The 17,675-nt window shown below is 39.9% G+C and overlaps 3 protein-coding genes across 3 annotated transcripts in view; 1 reads left to right on the forward strand and 2 right to left on the reverse strand.

Annotated features, from left to right (window-relative positions):
• The window catches only part of LOC139940773 (allatostatin-A receptor-like), a 35,783-nt gene extending 34,008 nt beyond the window's left edge, over window positions 1-1,775 (reverse strand). The window contains exon 1 of the mRNA XM_071937152.1: window positions 1,316-1,775. The gene's annotated coding sequence lies outside the window, so the exon portion shown is untranslated. The remainder of the gene's footprint in view (window positions 1-1,315) is intronic.
• A 2,721-nt stretch (window positions 1,776-4,496) lies between these two features.
• Window positions 4,497-17,675, forward strand: part of LOC139940433 (uncharacterized) — a 102,188-nt gene continuing 89,009 nt past the window's right edge. Inside the window, exon 1 of the mRNA XM_071936676.1 lies at window positions 4,497-5,093. Coding sequence (XP_071792777.1) covers window positions 5,045-5,093 — 49 coding nt within the window. The 5' untranslated portion in view covers window positions 4,497-5,044. The remainder of the gene's footprint in view (window positions 5,094-17,675) is intronic.
• Window positions 5,085-16,083, reverse strand: LOC139940431 (uncharacterized). The gene is made up of 8 exons (XM_071936673.1): window positions 14,131-16,083; window positions 12,936-13,302; window positions 11,498-11,679; window positions 9,783-10,019; window positions 8,889-9,005; window positions 7,849-8,094; window positions 6,590-6,772; window positions 5,085-6,464 (listed from the first exon to the last, which is right to left on the reverse strand). The coding sequence occupies exons 1-8, from the start codon at window positions 16,081-16,083 to the stop codon at window positions 6,273-6,275; spliced, it is 3,477 nt and encodes a 1,158-aa protein (XP_071792774.1). The 3' UTR covers window positions 5,085-6,272.

The raw sequence follows: 17,675 nt of genomic DNA on the forward strand, positions 1-17,675 counted from the left end.
TCAAAGATTCCACCGCCTGTAAACATCCATAGGTCATGCCATTGCAAGCAGCAGTAATATAACACTCAATTATGGAGTCTACTTTTTATTGCAGCGGTGATGGACGTGTGACTTCACAGCTCATGTGTTTACTTCAATTTCAATTCAATTCAATTTAATAATACGTTTATTCCGTACTCTTGTTGGGAAAAAAGAACAGTATGAAAATTAAACAGTACATCGAAGTGTAAAAAAATAATAAAATAAAAGTGTACATACAATATTATAACGAAAGAATACATCAAAGAAAGTGATTTAAAATCCTTCATGAGGGCCGCTGTCATAACATGTTGAAATAATTATTGTAATTTGTATTTCCTCTGTCTTAACCACATCGTATACGGTCAGCTCATATGCCATGATATTACAAACTGGACCTTGCCATACGTCCAGACGGGTGTCAATCGACAGGGGTCAGTCATTCGGTTTGGAGGGGGCAGGACAATTTTCTGCCAGCATCTTTTTGGTAAAAAATTTAGATGTCATTCCTATTGTCATTGGTAGATGAAACCAAGATGTAAAAACATTATTAGTGCAATAAGCTAATGAATTAACACATATCAAAACAGAAATATCATAAACAACCTACTTATAGACACGTTTAGTATTCGTCAAAAACCAGTATTGTAATTTTATGGCGTATCCAAACATTTTTACTCAATTGGACATCAAAGTTGCAAGAGAATCTTGAAAGATGAATGACACTGTTGCACATTAGTGTGTGCTTTCAGACTACCACCGAGTCTTTTAATATTGAGAGAGAAATTACTTCTTTTGGACATTACCAATAGTGCCAGCGCCTTCAAAACAACATCGTTTACAACAATGCAAAAGCAAAAGAAACCCCTCTTCAATCACTAGGAAAAGCTTGTCAGTTAGGCTATGCGCTAACTCGTGCCAAGGGGGCGTTGAAACCAAACATGTCCCACCGCTTGAGGTTTTTAAACCGAAAAAGTGATCCAATGTTTGCCAAGTATCGTGATATCACAGTATAATTTAAACTGGGTCTAGATCAAAATATAAAATACACAGTCTTGATGAAAAGATTGTGTCAGTCAATACTAATAAGAAGCACAATTAAATATATGTAATTAACAATGTAAAAATTGCAAAACTATTCAAAAAAAAAAAGGAAAAACTTGCATGCACAAAATACTGATCGCGTTCTTTAAAAAACAAACAGTCTTTTATAACAACATTGATTATTCATTTTTGTGAAAAATAATGTTGTGTTTTTCTTTTCGTCTGACACCTCTTAAAATGTGTGCATACTTACTATAGTTGACGTCCGTACGACGGCAAAGAACATCGCATACGACGGCAAAGAACATCGCATTCGAATCTCAATAGAGTACTCTTTGCGCTACTCCACAGAAAAGCAATTTACAGCAAAATCAGACACGGTCGATTAATCCAAATCAAGAATTTTGTGACAGATGACGATTTCTCTATAAGTAAAACCGTTTTACTTTTTTTCTCGATGGGCTCAGCTCACTGTTACACATAGTAGAAAGTTGACGCTACTCGGGCCGAACTCGGCTCGAGACGTTTTTACCACGGGTTTTGTCAATGTTAGAAATTCACTTGTGCCATCCAGGCCGATCCTGGGCAGCTCGAACAGGCCGATCCTGGGCAGCTCGAACAGCCCGATCGTGTTGTAGGCCGATGAAGTTGAGGTCGTCTATAACTTACACATGAAGCAGTCTTGTGATCGTTGATGACACAGGTTCAGCAGCAAGCACGCTATACCTGTGTGCATCAAATATAAATTGCCGTTGATTTTTATACATTCGCTTCGTTCACCCAATCAAACCGCTCACCGACCCTAAAGTTAATTTCATCACCACTCGTAATTTCCGTTGCAATTTTGTTACGGTGTCCCGGACACGCCTTAGTAAACAGCCAGTGCACACGCACACCTTACTTGTCGGGTGTTGCGGGGAGTAATGTGCCCTGATATGACGTGTAAGTTATGATGTGCGGAGTCTGCGAACGTTGTAGGCTTGAAGGCAATGTGCTTGTTTGTGAGACAGGGACAGGGAGCTGGGGGTCTGGGGGCCAGACCTTAACCCGAGCCTGAAACAACATAGTTTGAGTTATGCCTGGTTATAGACGTTATTGGTGCAAACATGTTGCCATATTTTGACTGATTATTGACATGCGATCCTCCAGGCAGGGCGAAAAATAGCGATTCGTTACTATTGCGATGAAACTTATTTTCCTCGCAATCAATTCTACCTTTCATCCCTGGCTTACCGCCTCCCCGACAGCGTAACCATAGAGTAACGGTGCCAGAACATGGCTGGTTGAAGCACACTTACTCCACAATTCCTCTTCTCCTATAATGTAACTCCATCACCAAACTCCTTGAATGTAGAAATTTGAGATACTGAATTTGTGATCAGCACTTGTTATTAATTGGGACTACTGGCCCCATCAGTCCTTCTGAATCATCCACTTTGGCAATAATATTGGATAACGGGGGATTCGTTACTTTTGTGGGGGTTGAACGGTTTAATCCTGAAAAGTGGATCAATTATAGGCGGGGGTGTTCGGAGCTCGTAGACCTGCGCATAAATCTACAGGGATATGAAACGCAGATGAAAGGGTTTTATTTATAAACGCGTAAGGTAACTTAAATATTGGGTGAACATTTGAGATCCGTCAAAAGCTTAATTACCAAATCAACGTGTCAGGATTTGGTGCGAATTTTATTCTGATTTGTCACGGCTTCCTTTTTTCGATCCCTATTATATACTTTAAAGACATGGTATAGTTAAGAGACAGACGGGGTGTGTTGACGTTCCTTTCCAAAAAGGGTTGCGTACAAGGTTGATTGTCAAATCCCCCGAGAAATTGTCCAAAATGCTATAACCTTTTTGTGTTCTGGACACCATTATTGGTAATTACTCAAAATAATTGTTAGCATTAAAAACTGACTTGGTAACGAGCAATAGAGAGCTGTTGATAAAACATTGTGAGAAACGGCTCTCTCTCTCTCTGAAGTAACGTAGTTTTTGAAAAGAGGAGAATGTCACTCACTCCTGAGGCCCTTTAAAAAATAATTATTATGCATCCTGTGTGCAACACAGGTGTTTTTCTTTCATTTTCCTCTTGGCAACGTCGACAACCAGTAGAGTCCAAATTAGTTTCACAGATTTGTTATTAAGCATTATATGTCGGGATACACCCAGTGAGAATACTGGTCTTTGGTTCAGAGCCTTTAACACGAGATAATGTAGGACTACATTCATGTACATAAAACCCCACAATCAAACAATCTAAAACATTACACTCACATTTTGTCCTGATCACCCTTAATCTGGAGTGCATGTACTCTTCACACATAGATGAAAACTCAGACCCTGGCTTCAACTTTTGCGATGTGTCCTCGATGATAAATCCCTAGATTCCCCGGTGCTTGATGGCTTATCCAATGTGCAAAATGATGAGATCGCAGTCCCTCCACGTTTCCAACCATTAATGTAGGTCTACTCTTCCCCCGAGAGGCAGATGATGCACTACTAAGACGGCATCATTAGTCCAGCCTCCGATTTCACCAAACTCGTCTTAAAGGCAGTGGACACTATTGGTAATTACTCAAAATAATTATTGTCATAAAACCTCTTTTGGTAATGAGTAATGGGGAGAGGTTGATAGTACAAAAAATTGTGAGAAACGGCTCCCTCTGAAGTGACGTAGTTTCCGAGAAGGAAGTAATTTTCCACGAATTTGATTTCGAGACCTCAAGTTTAGAACTTGAGGTCTTGAAATCAACCATCCAAACGTACACAACTCTGTGTGACAAGGGTGTTTTTTTTTTTCTTTCATTATTATCTCGCCACTTCGATGACCAATTGAGCTCAAATTTCCACAGGTTTGTTATGTTATGCATATGTTGAGATACACCAAGTGAGAAGACTTGTCTTTGACAATTACCAATAGTGTCCACTGTCTTTAAAGGATTGAACGTTTCGTGACATCAACTGCAGACGGCGCTTCGGGGTGCCATTCGTTTAGTTCGTTTTCAAAAACCCCATTTGACCCCCATTTGACCCCTTGCTGGATCAAGATCTACAATGATTTCATTTCAGTGTATAGGCCTACCGTGAGACTAGACCTACTCAGTTAAACGGTATAATATGACTAGTACAATTCGCTCTATCAGATTATTCATAATAATATAAGGGGCTGATTCTTTGCAGCAAACGACACCCACAGGAAAAAATGTACGTCTTTCGAAATAGTTATGATGCATAATACGGTGGTTAGCATTTAGTTTATTGCTGATTGAGGAATCGTGGAGAGCAAGCGTTGTCTTGGGAATTTTGTTTGCTTCCCGATTTGTATTCCGCTGATAATTCTTTTTTGTATACTTTTGCTTTGCGGGTATGCATTCGGCGCATACTTTATACTGTTTGTGTTATAGATCTCTATACATATACAACGTTAATAATAAATAAAATGAACAATGGTGGCACGGACCGGCAGACTTAACGGTGCATTATTTGTTTAATCTTATCTATCACTCAACCAAACATCATAAGTCTTCACTGGATTATAACAATATCAAATCAACTCTCCACCAATAATGTGCTCTCTTCCCCCTTTTCAATTAATTTGAGTTTGCTTGGCTAGCTATTATGTTCAGGCTTGAACGGTTTCTGAGGAAATAATTTAATTTTAAGGGTTTGTTCTCCGTCAAAGATGCCACAGCCGTGATCTTATTGGCAATAACTACTGATGCAGGATCGGGTCAGCAGCCTCAACCTTAAAAAAGCGACTACATTTGTGACGTCAGACGACGGCGAGAGAGAGCCCTCGGAAAGTAGTTCAGACCCGTTAATGGAGGGCGCCCTGCAGCGCTACTTAATGTTTATGTTGGCAACTTGTCTCTGATGAAAGCAGTGTGTAGCGGAGTTTCGATCGATGGTTTTAATTCTTGTATTCTACTTTAACCCTCAACTCTTAGTTCTTTCCTTCGTGTTGGAGTATTTACCGAAAGATGGACTCCAGTGGAGGAACAATGAATGTGTTAGATGGCTATTCTCCTGGTAGGTTTGATTACAGTGATAATTAATTGATCCACGGACACCTCTCGCTATCCCTGCTGCAACTTTGCATGGCTGCAATAGCATGCACAGATGCATGTTTCTCTCATCTTACTTATAGACAGCTGCACTGCCTGCGAATTGCCTGCATAACATGCCTCCATGCGGTCTGATTGCTGGTCTTCCTCCCATGTTGCCGGCCCTACTCTCCATTGCACATTTCCCACATAATGTAATTGGAGTTGTTAGTATAACGTTTTTTTTTTAGACAATTATAACTTCCCTTTCACTTCAGGAATGTATTCCATCTTTAAATTGAGTGAAGAATTAACTTATAACTTTCCAAATGGTGCCACCACTTTTTCACCCATTTTTACAAAAAGGGATATCTCACTGAGGTAATTATACAATGTTGACTGCTTCGAGTGCTATGGTTAAAGGCAGTGGAAACTATTGGTAATTACTCAAAATAATTATTCGCATAAAACCTTTCTTGGTGATGAGTAATGGGGAGAGGTTGATGGTATAAAACATTGTGAGAAACGGCCCCCTCTGAAGTGGCATAATTTTTGAGAAAGAAGTAATTTTCCACGAATTTTATTTCGAGACCTCAGATTTAGAACTTGAGGTCTCGAAATCAACCATCTAAACGCATACAACTTCGTGTGACAAGGGTGTTTTTTTCTTCCATTATTATCTCGCAACTTTGATGACCGATTGAGCTCAAATTTTCACAGGTTAGTTATTTCATGCATATGTCGAGATACACCAACTGTGAAAGCTAGTCTTTGACAATTACCAATAGTGTCCACTGCCTTTAAAACTACGACTCCCGAGGTGATCCCCGGAGCGTTCTATTTTCCCTATAGGCGCAGCCGAGGGAAAATGGCACGGTTGGTCAAACGACTGTTGGCCACATTTATAATTATTTTTATAATTTTATCCCCTATACAAATTTAAAATCGTTGCGGTACCCGCTGCTAAAATAATTAGAGGATTCGAACTGCCTCTAGCTACCGGGAAATTTCGGTGGCCTAGTTGATTAGAAACTGCTACTGTTGAGGGTTCGAATCCCACCGAGTAATATTATGACTGTGTTTTTTTTTTTTTCATCACAGAACTCGGATAAACTAATTCAACAAATTAATTATGGTTCGACTTCAACAAGGACACCAGCAACAACTACAGCTTCTCAACTTCTGCAGCGGTTTTCTCAACATGGTCCACACACCATCGTGTTAGATCAACTACCGGAACATGTTTATCGAGTGGTTTAATGTGGACACTGTTTGGAATGTTTCCAGTTTTACACATGTCGATGAAAACTCGCAGTGCGATGAAATTATAGTTGTCGTCATTGTAGCAGGGTTGTACCTTAAGAACAAACGAAGGAATGAAACAATAGGTCCATTACCAATCTCAGTATGATTTTTCATTTCGAAAAGTTACCTTCTTTTTTCTTTATTTTACTTTGGGAATTTAGTGACTCGTTTAATTACCTTAAGTATGGTATCCACTAACGGCTTGACAGATGAGGTTATTTGCATTTGTTTGAGACCTTTCACGATCCGGTTCTTGACTTTTCCTCTCCAGTGATCATACCCATCAGCTTTATCCAGCCTTTGATGGCTAGGACGTTCGTCCTCGAAAGGAAACTTTACCACATTACCAGCACTTTCATCCTTAAAATAGAGATTAAACTGATCATAGTTAAATCAAATAATTGAACTAACTTGGGTCTGCTTGACGTTGTCCTCTGTTCCCAATCATTGAACACGCTAACACACCACGTAAAACTATTGGGACCCCGATACATTTAAGCACTAGTCGGGATTTTACGCATTTTGACAAGGTTAATTCAACAGGCATTGGAAACTATTGGTAATCTCAAAATGTTAGCATAAACCTCCACTCGGTAACGATTAACAGAGAGATACTGATAGTATAACACATTGTGAGAAACCATTCCCTCTGGAGTAAATTGGGGAGGTAGTGCTTTCTGCTCTACCGGCCATGCTTCAGACTGATGATACCCAAGCCTACATCCGTAAGGACGGTAAAAGGGGGTAAACCCTGGGTCAGCCCATAGGAGTAGGTGGCAATGGCCTATGGACAAAAATAATTGTAGCCCACACTTTGAAGTGGCCTTCAGGCCTTGTGTGTCTGGCGACTTGCATAAAAAAGGGAAAAAACGTAGTTTTTCGAAAACAAGAGTATTTTCTCACTAAAATATTCGTGGACTTCAGGCCTAGGGCATTGTATTGGCATCTGAAATCACACAAATTTGTGCAACAAGGGTGTTTTTTCTTTTATTACTCTTTTGCAACTTCGATGACCAATATTGAGCTCAAACTTTCACAGATATATTATTTTATGCATAGTTGGGATACACCAAGTGAGAATACTGGCCTTAGACAGTTACCAAAGGTGCACAGAGCCTTTAGATTCAAGACGTCGCAAAAATATTCGCGATTTGTCGTTAATAAATTCACGACAATATTCACGACGTCGCAAAAATATTCACGACTGGTTGTGTCCCTTCAGGGCCATCATACTTTAGCGAGTGAATGCCACACATTTTCCCCAACCCTTAGTAGTTAGTTAGAAATTACCAGAGAAACCATTGGCTATTTTAAGCTAATAGACTATTATTGTTCCGGCTATAAATCGCGAAAGGAGTGTCAAGTCTGACAGAGACATGGCTTGTTATATTATTAATATTATTATAGAGTGACAAAGGAAAGCCCTTCCCGTTTACCTGCGTCTTCTTTAACAGCACTGCATCTAAGAGTTGGTCTGCCTCTTCGCACGCATCTCTGCATTTCTTAAGAACATCTTCCGAATTTCGGTCAGCGGTCCGCAATAGGGCTAATTCTAGTTCAAAATGTAATCTCCGTAGATTCTTACTTGGGTCCCAAGATCCTTCGGTCATCTTGGTAAGTTCAACCTCCAAGTCACCAGTTGGACCAGAGTGTTCCCAGATTTGTTTAATTAGTGCCAACATCTGTTGGAATATAGAAACATCTGTATCAATAAAAACACATTCTGAATACAAAGCTGTATTGTGGACTGGCCCCAGTAGATGAGTATAACGTTAAAAAAGGCGTAATAAAGTATTTAAGATTTAAGTTATTTTTTATTATTTTTTATTTGTTTTCTTTGTAGTAGGTACCCTATTATTTACTAAGATGTATTAAATAATTGATGTGTTTATGTGTTATTTGATTATTTATTTGCCATTCTTTACGGGAAGATTACAATGGGCCGACTTGTTTTTGTGAAAAACGTTTTACTTATTTTGCGTAGTTACCAATAATTATTCCCGACCCCAGTCAAAAAACAAACATGCATAATTAGTACTCAGTTGGGATTCAAAGCCACGGCATTTGCCATCGTGGGTTCGGTTGTAACCATGCCGCGCATTTTTTTTTTTTTTTTTTTTTTAACGGACTCGGAATAGTACCAAGCATCAATGTTGTACACACATCATTGTGAAAATTACAATGAGGGACTTTTGAACACTAGGTGGCAGCAGACTTACCAGGTCAATTTCCATTGTTTACGTAGTTCTGAACGTGCGCGCATGACCGAGAACAATGGATTTTACCTAGTAAGTCTGCTGCCACCAAGCGTCCAAAAAGTCTCCCATTGTCTGTGGCTCGGACATAAATACTTTGATGGATCCTTACGCCCCCTTCCGGGGCAAAATATACGGGATTCTGTCTTTAGTGATCCTGGCCATAAATATTCGCGTATAAATTATGTAAATGCATGATCTCCTTTGCAACTGGGATTTACCTCAATAATCTCCCAGGTACTACCGGTCCTGATAACTAAGTCTGGACGATCCGATAAGATATGCCAAAGCTGGTCTGCCTTTTTACACATCTCATGCATGTCCTGTCTTGGAGACCTCTAGATAACAATAACACAGCAAAAGTAGGTGTATTTATAATATATGACCAATCGGCCGATTAAAGCCCGTTTCATACTTCCTGCGAATGCCAATGCGCCACGGCCCGGTTTTCGCAGCGGATGTTTTGCAGGAGTTGCCCGGTGTTCAACTCGCTCGTGTGAATTATTCGGTGCGAATTAAATTGCGACGACTAAATTCGTATCGCATTAGCAATCGTAGGTAGTATGAATCGGACTAGAAGAAGGGTATAGACGATGTGGCCTCTGACGTCACACGAAAACCATAACATGATTCGCGCGCATACCGCCGGGCAAAACCTTTGTGTTTGGCAGCCAGCTAGAAAGTGTGTGCGATCTTACCATGACTACGTGTCTTTTTGCCCGGCGAAACATGACGTATACAGTGTTTTTTCAACAGAGGGCGGTTTGAATGTAAACATAGGTCACATCGTCTATTATCTTTTTACCCTCGGAGCAGCCGAGGGGCCCGGTGGAAGGACCACCTTCAATTTTGCTGCAAGATATTCCACAATAAAGAGATAGAACAATTATTTCGCATCGACTAAGACTTCACCACATGCGCAGTCGAGTACAGTTCACCCTGGTTCCTGAAGCAGTTGCAATCGCAAAGATTTATTGACAGGTATCTGTCAATGTTTTGTTTTTAAAAATCGAATAAGGTTTTATATCTGTAATACAATCTGCCTTCTGATCGTGCCCATTTCATGGTCCAGCAATAGAGTTCCGCTATTTTATACTTTTGTTTCAAGAAGTTACCTCAAAATCTGTTACGAGCTTCTTCATCGTTTTACGCAATTCAGATGAATCTTTCATCGCGTCAAAGAAAAAATTGCAGATGTCTTCAACTGTATCCGTGCACTGGCGGGTCATTGGCACAGCATAGCGTTCGATACCAGGGAAGCCAGACAGCTCTATTCCTTTGTGTTTAATGTGGATAACCAAGCTCCAAAACTGTTCAAGGAAGTTGCATTTAGTGTTGTATCCAGGTTGAACCTAAACATTTCAAAACATGAAAATGAATGGATTTATAAATACAAACGTCGTGTAAGGCATACAAGGCCAACATTAAAGGGTATTTTTATGTACTTTTTCCTAACAAAGAACACAATGTCCACAGATTTACATTAAACTTACACAGTTTGAAGATTATGAAAGTAGAAAGCTTCCCTTGAAATTTTACTTACTGAGTTGATGTAGTTATTTTGAGAAATGAGTAAAAGTAATAATTATCGTCTCAGTTTTAACATGTAAAAACGTATTAACCAGTTATGCTATACCTTAACTGGTTAAGGAGATTTTAACATGCTACAATAATTTTGGTCTCAGGAGACCAAAATTATTTTGTGACTTGTTTTACTCATTTATCAAAAACTACACAACCTTAGTTAGTAATATTTCAAGGGAAGCTTTCCCCTATCATTATCTTCAAACCCTGTGAGTTTAATGTAAATCTGTGGACATTTTGAAAAAGTACCCGAATCCTTTAAATGCCAAATAGAGATGTATTATTATTTTCAATATTCTAACAAATGTACTGAAGATGAGGTCACTATGAGCATGATTCCCTGTTGGACTCCAAATAATGTTTTCAAGGAATAATAACAATAATTACTATAATAGTAGTAATAAACCGTATTTTTTATAGTGCATACCACTGTTAAGTCCCCCAAAAAATTGCGCTGGAAACGAAAACAAGATAGGGGTCTCAAAGAGAATGTCTTTGGCCCAATGACCAGGACACCGATGTAAATAAAGCGCATACTTGAGGTAGTTATTGTAAAATGCGCTAACAAGGAATTTGTTATTATGCTCGTTGATATTATTATTAATATTGTTTTGATTTTACCCATACACCGATTTTAACTTTCCGATATCTATGAAAAAAAGGGCCACAGGCATAATGACTCGGGTGGGATTCAAACCCACGGCCTTGGGGGTTCTAGAACAACGTGTCTTCCCAACCGATATTGCCTGGTAGCTACTGGCAGATCTAAAAGATGTTAGATTTGTATCGGCGGTATAGACGATGTGACCTGTGACATCACATGTTCACAAACGAGCCACAGAGCCTGGACTTCCTGCAGACAAGATTTGTACACACCCTAATGGAAGGAATCATAAAATATTATATTTTATGGAGATTGCACTGTCTAATTGATAATATCAACTTTTGATATGATGAAAGGGGGCACATCTCAAAACTTGTCCAGCTTGTAGGTTGTACTTTCATAATTCTTTGATTTGTGTGGAAATTATGACACAAAATGTCAACTTTGACATAGGACCTGTGTAGTATTGTGCCTGCCATAATACTGAAAGAATGTACAAGGTCACACTTATTGTAAACAAAGTTCACATGGTCTATTGAATACTAATTTTGGTTTTACCCGTACACCGATGTGTATGGAGAAAACCAAAACTATAGTACGCTTTATCCCCGATGCCAATTTTTTTTATTACGACTATCTTACCCCGAGAAGTTGTTTGTAAAGCTTCGGGTAATGACATTTGAAATCGATCTCGAATAAGGATTTCAATTTATCTTGGAGTTGTTGTTCTACCAATACAGGATCCTGCTCCCCCAGAACAATTGGAAAATACTGGTGTTTCTTTGCATCTTTGACCTTGAGTTTATCTTTATGTAAAGAAAAATGCAATAGAGAAAACAAAAATTATGTTAATGATATGGGGGTTCCAAAGATTCAAGACAAATAGTTCAAACCATAAAAATAAAGTAAATTACTTGGGTCGCAACATCCCAGTGCAACTACCCTATTGAACTCTTTCACGAACATTGTTTAGGTATCTAAATAATTGTCGGCTCAATGCACACGCTTGCTCAGGGAAGGAACCAACCTTACAAGCTTTGCTTCTTTATGAGTCCTTCCACAGTTTCATGAATGTCCATGCTTATTATTCATTCATAAATACCTCAGACAGTTTCACTATTCCTATTGGTGGAGAGCGCGTCACGTGGGTGTGTATAAACCTTTGTTTATGACCAATAAAAAGTGTTGAAACATGGGTGTGACACGCGAGCTTGCACCTGTGATTATAAGACAGTTTCAGAGCAACGGCTGCGAGACAGTGTTGTGCCACATCACGCGATACGCGCGACGCGCACAGCATTCCCTTATAAGGAGTTGTTTACCCGAGGGCGGCGGTGGGCCTTACCATTTCATAGCTGGAGGGGTGTTATGTTTAAAGAAGTCATTGAACAATTATAATTTTTGCATTTATTTTACTTTTTGACCCAAAGTGTTGATGTTTTTTTACCGAAAAGGTATTTATGAATGGGAATCAAAGTGTGTTGAATCGGTTTTCAACTAGTAGTTTAAACCCGCCGAGGCCGGGTTCTTGATAGTTTACCTCGACTTCGTCTCGGTAAAATTATCAAGAACCAGGCCTCGTTGGGATTAAATCACAAGTTGAACACCTCTTCACCACACATTGATTCCCTTATTTAATCAATCTTAATATCAAACAACTATTTATCTCTTAACGCCCATCTTACATCGCATTTGATTTGATTTAAAGTTGATTGTAATGTTGATACTGTGTGTAATTAAACTCATTGTGTGCAGGTCCAATAACTGTTTTTTTTTTATATGTATAAATAAGAAGGTCCGGTTTGGATCGAAAGCTAAGGTCATCTACCTTCTTCAGAGGTATACACAACAAACAGCATTTGTAGAGGACAAAAGATGTTTAGTATGAAATGATGGACTACTGGACCACAACAGTGGTGCGTTGTATGTATAACAATGCAGAAAAATATGACTTACTGAAAAGATTCATTTTATAAATCAAATGATTTACAGTGAAATATCGATAATATTGGCTTATTGATGTTTTTGTGTGATAAAGTGCTTTAAAAGTTGAAGGTACAAACCTCAATTATCAAGGCAATAATATGGTCAAGTAGAGGGCGCAGTTTCTCACAGCAATCGATGGCAGCGTAAGTAGTGTCAATGCCAACGACTTCAGTTTGACCTTCTTCACGTCCATCCAGCTCAAGCCCGCCTTCGCTGTTCTTGTACCTTTCTTCTATAACTTGTTTCTCCATATCAAAATGTGCTTTCCACGCTTGTCTGAAAAATCCGTCTTTCCGCAAGGTGTTATCAAAATCTCTCTGTATCGTCTTACAATTTAAAGCTGAGAAGTCATCGTCGACTGATGAACTGTTCGAACCGTCCTTAAAGGAGCGTGGATGTATCTCTCGATGCACGCAATCATTAAAAGGTTGGGAACAGCAGACATATATCTCTGCTAGAATCTGTAAAGGTTTCAACCAAACTATTTTGTTAACCTTTATTTTTCAGGCGAGATTTGTTAAGCTTGGTTTCAGAATTCCCGGTCCTAATTATAGCTCTGAAGCTTATAAATAACTGTAGAATTTTGTTTGTAAAAGTGCTTTGAAAAACAGTCCTGATCAATCACTGGCCGATAGACCCATAATTTAATTATGTTATCTCGCGGCCACCTTTGGTGTAAAAAGATAATGGAACGTCGGAAATTCACCAGGTTCAGCACGCAGCCGAAGGAAGGATTGTCCAATGGGCGAGGATGCCCTTCCACTTAAAGCCAGTGGACACTATTGGTAATTGTCAAAGACCAGTCTTCTCACTTCTCAACATATGCATAAAATAACAAACCTGTGAAAATTTGAGCTCGATTGGTCGTCGGAGTTGCGAGATAACTATGAAAGAAAAAAACACCCTTGTCACACGAAGTTGTGTGCTTTCAGATGCTTGATTTCGGGACCTCAAATTCTAAACTTGAGGTCTCGAAATCAAATTCGTGGAAAATTACTTGTTTCTCGAAAACTACTCCACTTCAGAGGGAGCTGTTTCTCACACTCCCCATTACTCATAACCAAGTAAGGTTTTATGCTAATAATTATTTTGGGTAATTACCAATAGTGTCCACTGCCTTTCAGTCATAATGACACATTATGTTCGAAGTAAAAATACAAATACTTTGTTGATATCATCGACTATCTTTGTTAACTAAACAACGTTTGTAATGTAATCAAAGATATTGTACTTTAACAAGAAGGTTGCTTATTTCACCGGGTATATGGTGTAAACTTCACGGTTCTTACCTGGATAAACTTGGATCTAGAGATGATCTCGACGTACCCTTCGTGGTGAAGTCGTAAAATCTCAAGACAGGCGACGAGACTTCCGCACCTAACGGCTTCGCGGTATGCGTGGATGCACTTGGATTCTTGTGCTTGTCCAATCGGCGACTTGCACAGCTGTAGGTGTGCCGTAGCAAGAGCAATGTCCGCCAACAACTTGCGACCGGTTGCCTGCTTAAGACCAAGCTTTGTTGAAAGCTTTGAGTTATCGCGAGCCATTGTGTAGCACTCGTCCGCTTTTTCCAGTAGACCCACAGACTCGACGTTGACCAATCGACCCGTAGACCGCTTGCATTGGCCGCCATTGCCGATGTCTAGAAATGTGCACGCGAGTACCCGCTTAGCACAACTCTTAGGAGATGATGAGAGGTCTTCCTTTGACCTCAGTTTGGGCGCTGTTTGGGCTAAAGCAGATGCTTCCTTTTCACGCCCCCAATTGAAGTAAACATTTGCAAGGTAGAACGGAACCCTTTGGTTGGATTGAGTATTGAGCCTCTCAAACAATTCTACAGCTTTTTCAAATTCAAAGTGCTGAAAGTACAAGATACCTTGACTAATGTCGTCTGAATTTTCCTTATAATGTTCTGAGAGTATTTTGTATGCCTCTTCTTTTTCTGTCTTTATCCTTCGTTTAACTTTCCATCTACCGGTTTTCACGTCTATGTTTTCGAACGATGAAGATGATTCCATCACTTTGCTCCATATGCCTAGTCTTTTAGGCGATGAAGTTTTGGTGAGAAATCGGGCGTAGTCAACGTGCAAGGAGAATACTAACTCAATGGACAACTTCTCACATTGCAAAAGTAGATCCTCGTATAGCTTTTGAGCTCCAATTTTGTCTCCATGCTTCGATAATACAATGGCCTTTCTCGTCGCTGCGATAAGATGCTTGCTGTCAATCTGTAGACATTTATCCAACTCTCTCAAAGACTTACTTGTCCACTTGTCCTTTTCTTTTTTCGGTATGCGGAACCGATTGGCCTTTGAGTTGAAACACAAAGCCAACTGATGGTGAGTCTCGGCAACATTCAAGCATGGTTCAGATGCAATGACGGTATGTACTAAATCAATAGCTTTCTTCACATCATCGTCTCTATAAAACCGGACCAAGTTATGAAAGACTGCTTTCACTTTAGGTGCTTTTTTGAATGCTTCCTCTAAATAAGCACGTGCATCTTCTTTATGCGTACTTCCACGCCGACTCAAATTTTGTCCGAGGAATGATCTTCCAAGTTGGTATTCATCGTTTATGTCCACAAGTCGTTCGCAGTATGTCTTCTCAATATCCATGAGTTCCTTACCATCTGACTCCAAATCGTCGTAATGGTCACCAACATGCCTTTCAAATCGAACCTTTCTCCCTACCATTAGTAAGGCTCCAAACAGAAAGCCTGGGTTGGTTGGAAAGTATTTGTGAGCCGCTTTGAAAAGCGGGCCGGCATCATCCCTCACATCGGGCCCAAGTCGGGTTAACGCCGTTGCTTTAACTGCACCGATGACATGACGGTCCTTTTCATTCAGTTCCAATTCTTGCAATTTGCAAAGCAAATCTTCCACTTGTTTGTCATTTTGAGATTTATATTCAATGTGTAGGCGATTTAGAAGTGCCACACTTCTATAGCCGTTTTGTAATTGTGGTGGCGTGTTTGTTGCAATGTGGTCATCCGCTCGATCAAGAAACTCCCGTGCTTTGCTTACATTCCTGTAATGTCGGTGATCTGACACTTCCAAAAATGCCCGGAAGAGAAGTTTTTCTACGAATAGTAGGTTTTTGGTCTCTTCTAAGTCGTAATCTAGTTTATAGACAATGTTATCGTAGTTAATAAAAACACGGGCTGAGAGATCCCATGTAAAATGGCAAGGTCTGTCCCTCCACAAAGAATCTGTTTTAAGTACATCCTTTGACGTTGCCATGGTTAATAATTTAAACCGTTTTGCCGTCGTCGTTGACCTTACAAGAGAGTATTCCGCGCAACTACGCCAAAGTGCCAAAGGTCGAGTTTGCGACAAGCGGTGCATTCCACTTCACGTTTGGCAACAATTAAAGGTGGAACGATTTTGGCATTGCCAACGTTGGCGATCTTGTCAAGAAAATAACAAAAGTGTGTTTTATGTGGTTGATAGCGCAGTAAGGTCAAGTTGAACAACTTAATTAGATGATGTCATAATGTACGAAAGAGAACTAAAAGACATACCTACAATCGAAAGAAAAGAAAATGAAAGAACGTTACAACAAAATACGAGTGTTGTCGGCATCTTCTATACAGAGCGCAATATTGACACCACGAGGTGCGCAACCAATCATTTCAAAGATAAAAAACGTTTTCGCGAAAGGTTGCGATAAGTTTCTGCAAGTGGAACGCACACCTGGGCGCGGCCAGCAGAACGAGGATTTAACTAGCACCTAACTTGCAAACAAATCTGGATCAAGACCCTATAATAGAGTACTGTCACTGTGAAGTTAAAAGCAAGTCGTCCTTGAAGTCGTCCATGTACGAAGGTGGTTCAACCTGACTCGTCGACAGTTGGGATTCATTCAAAGTTTTTCACACCTCCCCGTTACGCGTTCTATTTCCACTTTAAACCTGCAGAAAAGGATTTTCAAAACAAACTCAAAACTCTGAGTTATACACATTTTTCACTCACATAACTTTATACTTGAAATAACAATTCCAATGTTTGGGGGAATTAGAACCATGGACCACACGTAGACTTGAAACAAAAGAAAACATAAACCAAATGACAACATAATTATAATGTCATTCATTAGAAATAGGATTTCGAGGAGTAGTAAGACGATACGGAGAGATATTGATGACGCCTTGCGGAAAGACGGATTTTTCAACCCGGTCATTCCAACGCAGTGAAGACCGGTTCCTCGCACTGTTATTCCTTAATTAAAAAATACCTTGGACGGTTTCAAGTCTCTGATTGGTCAAAACCCGGTCACGTGTGGGTGTATTAACGGGCGGTATAAATCAGCATACATTGTGTAAAACTAGCTTGAGCGTTGCATGCACTGTATCGCATGCTTATTTATATTCATATTGCTTCATTGCAACTTCGCGCACTTGCGCGTACGCGCTGAAAATGTATCAATTTTGAGATAACAGGTGCGCGCGTATAAACTCATTTGTCGATATATAGTATTGTTAACAGCGACATGCTACATGGACGCTGAGCTCATGCGCGCGTTTTAACGCACAAAGAACAGCTATCAGCCGGCCAATACGCCTTTCTTAATATTTATGCATGAGGTACGTCACAATGCTAATCCAAAACGAGGCGATGGGCGCAGCCACTGCAAGTGATGGGGGACGTGTGCCCATAGCCTCATTTTGGGTAAGAATTATGACGTCATGCATAAATATTAAGAGAGGCGTATCATAGACCTTTTCGCAAATATCGGGGGCGCGCGTAAAGCTTGGAATTAGGTGCATTGTAGTCTTGCTGGTATCCAAATTTGATCCATATATATCCCACAATGCACCTCATTCAGCAGTCTG

Source organism: Asterias amurensis, chromosome 8 (genome assembly GCF_032118995.1).
Source record: "Asterias amurensis chromosome 8, ASM3211899v1".
Taxonomy (NCBI): Eukaryota; Metazoa; Echinodermata; class Asteroidea; order Forcipulatida; family Asteriidae; genus Asterias; species Asterias amurensis.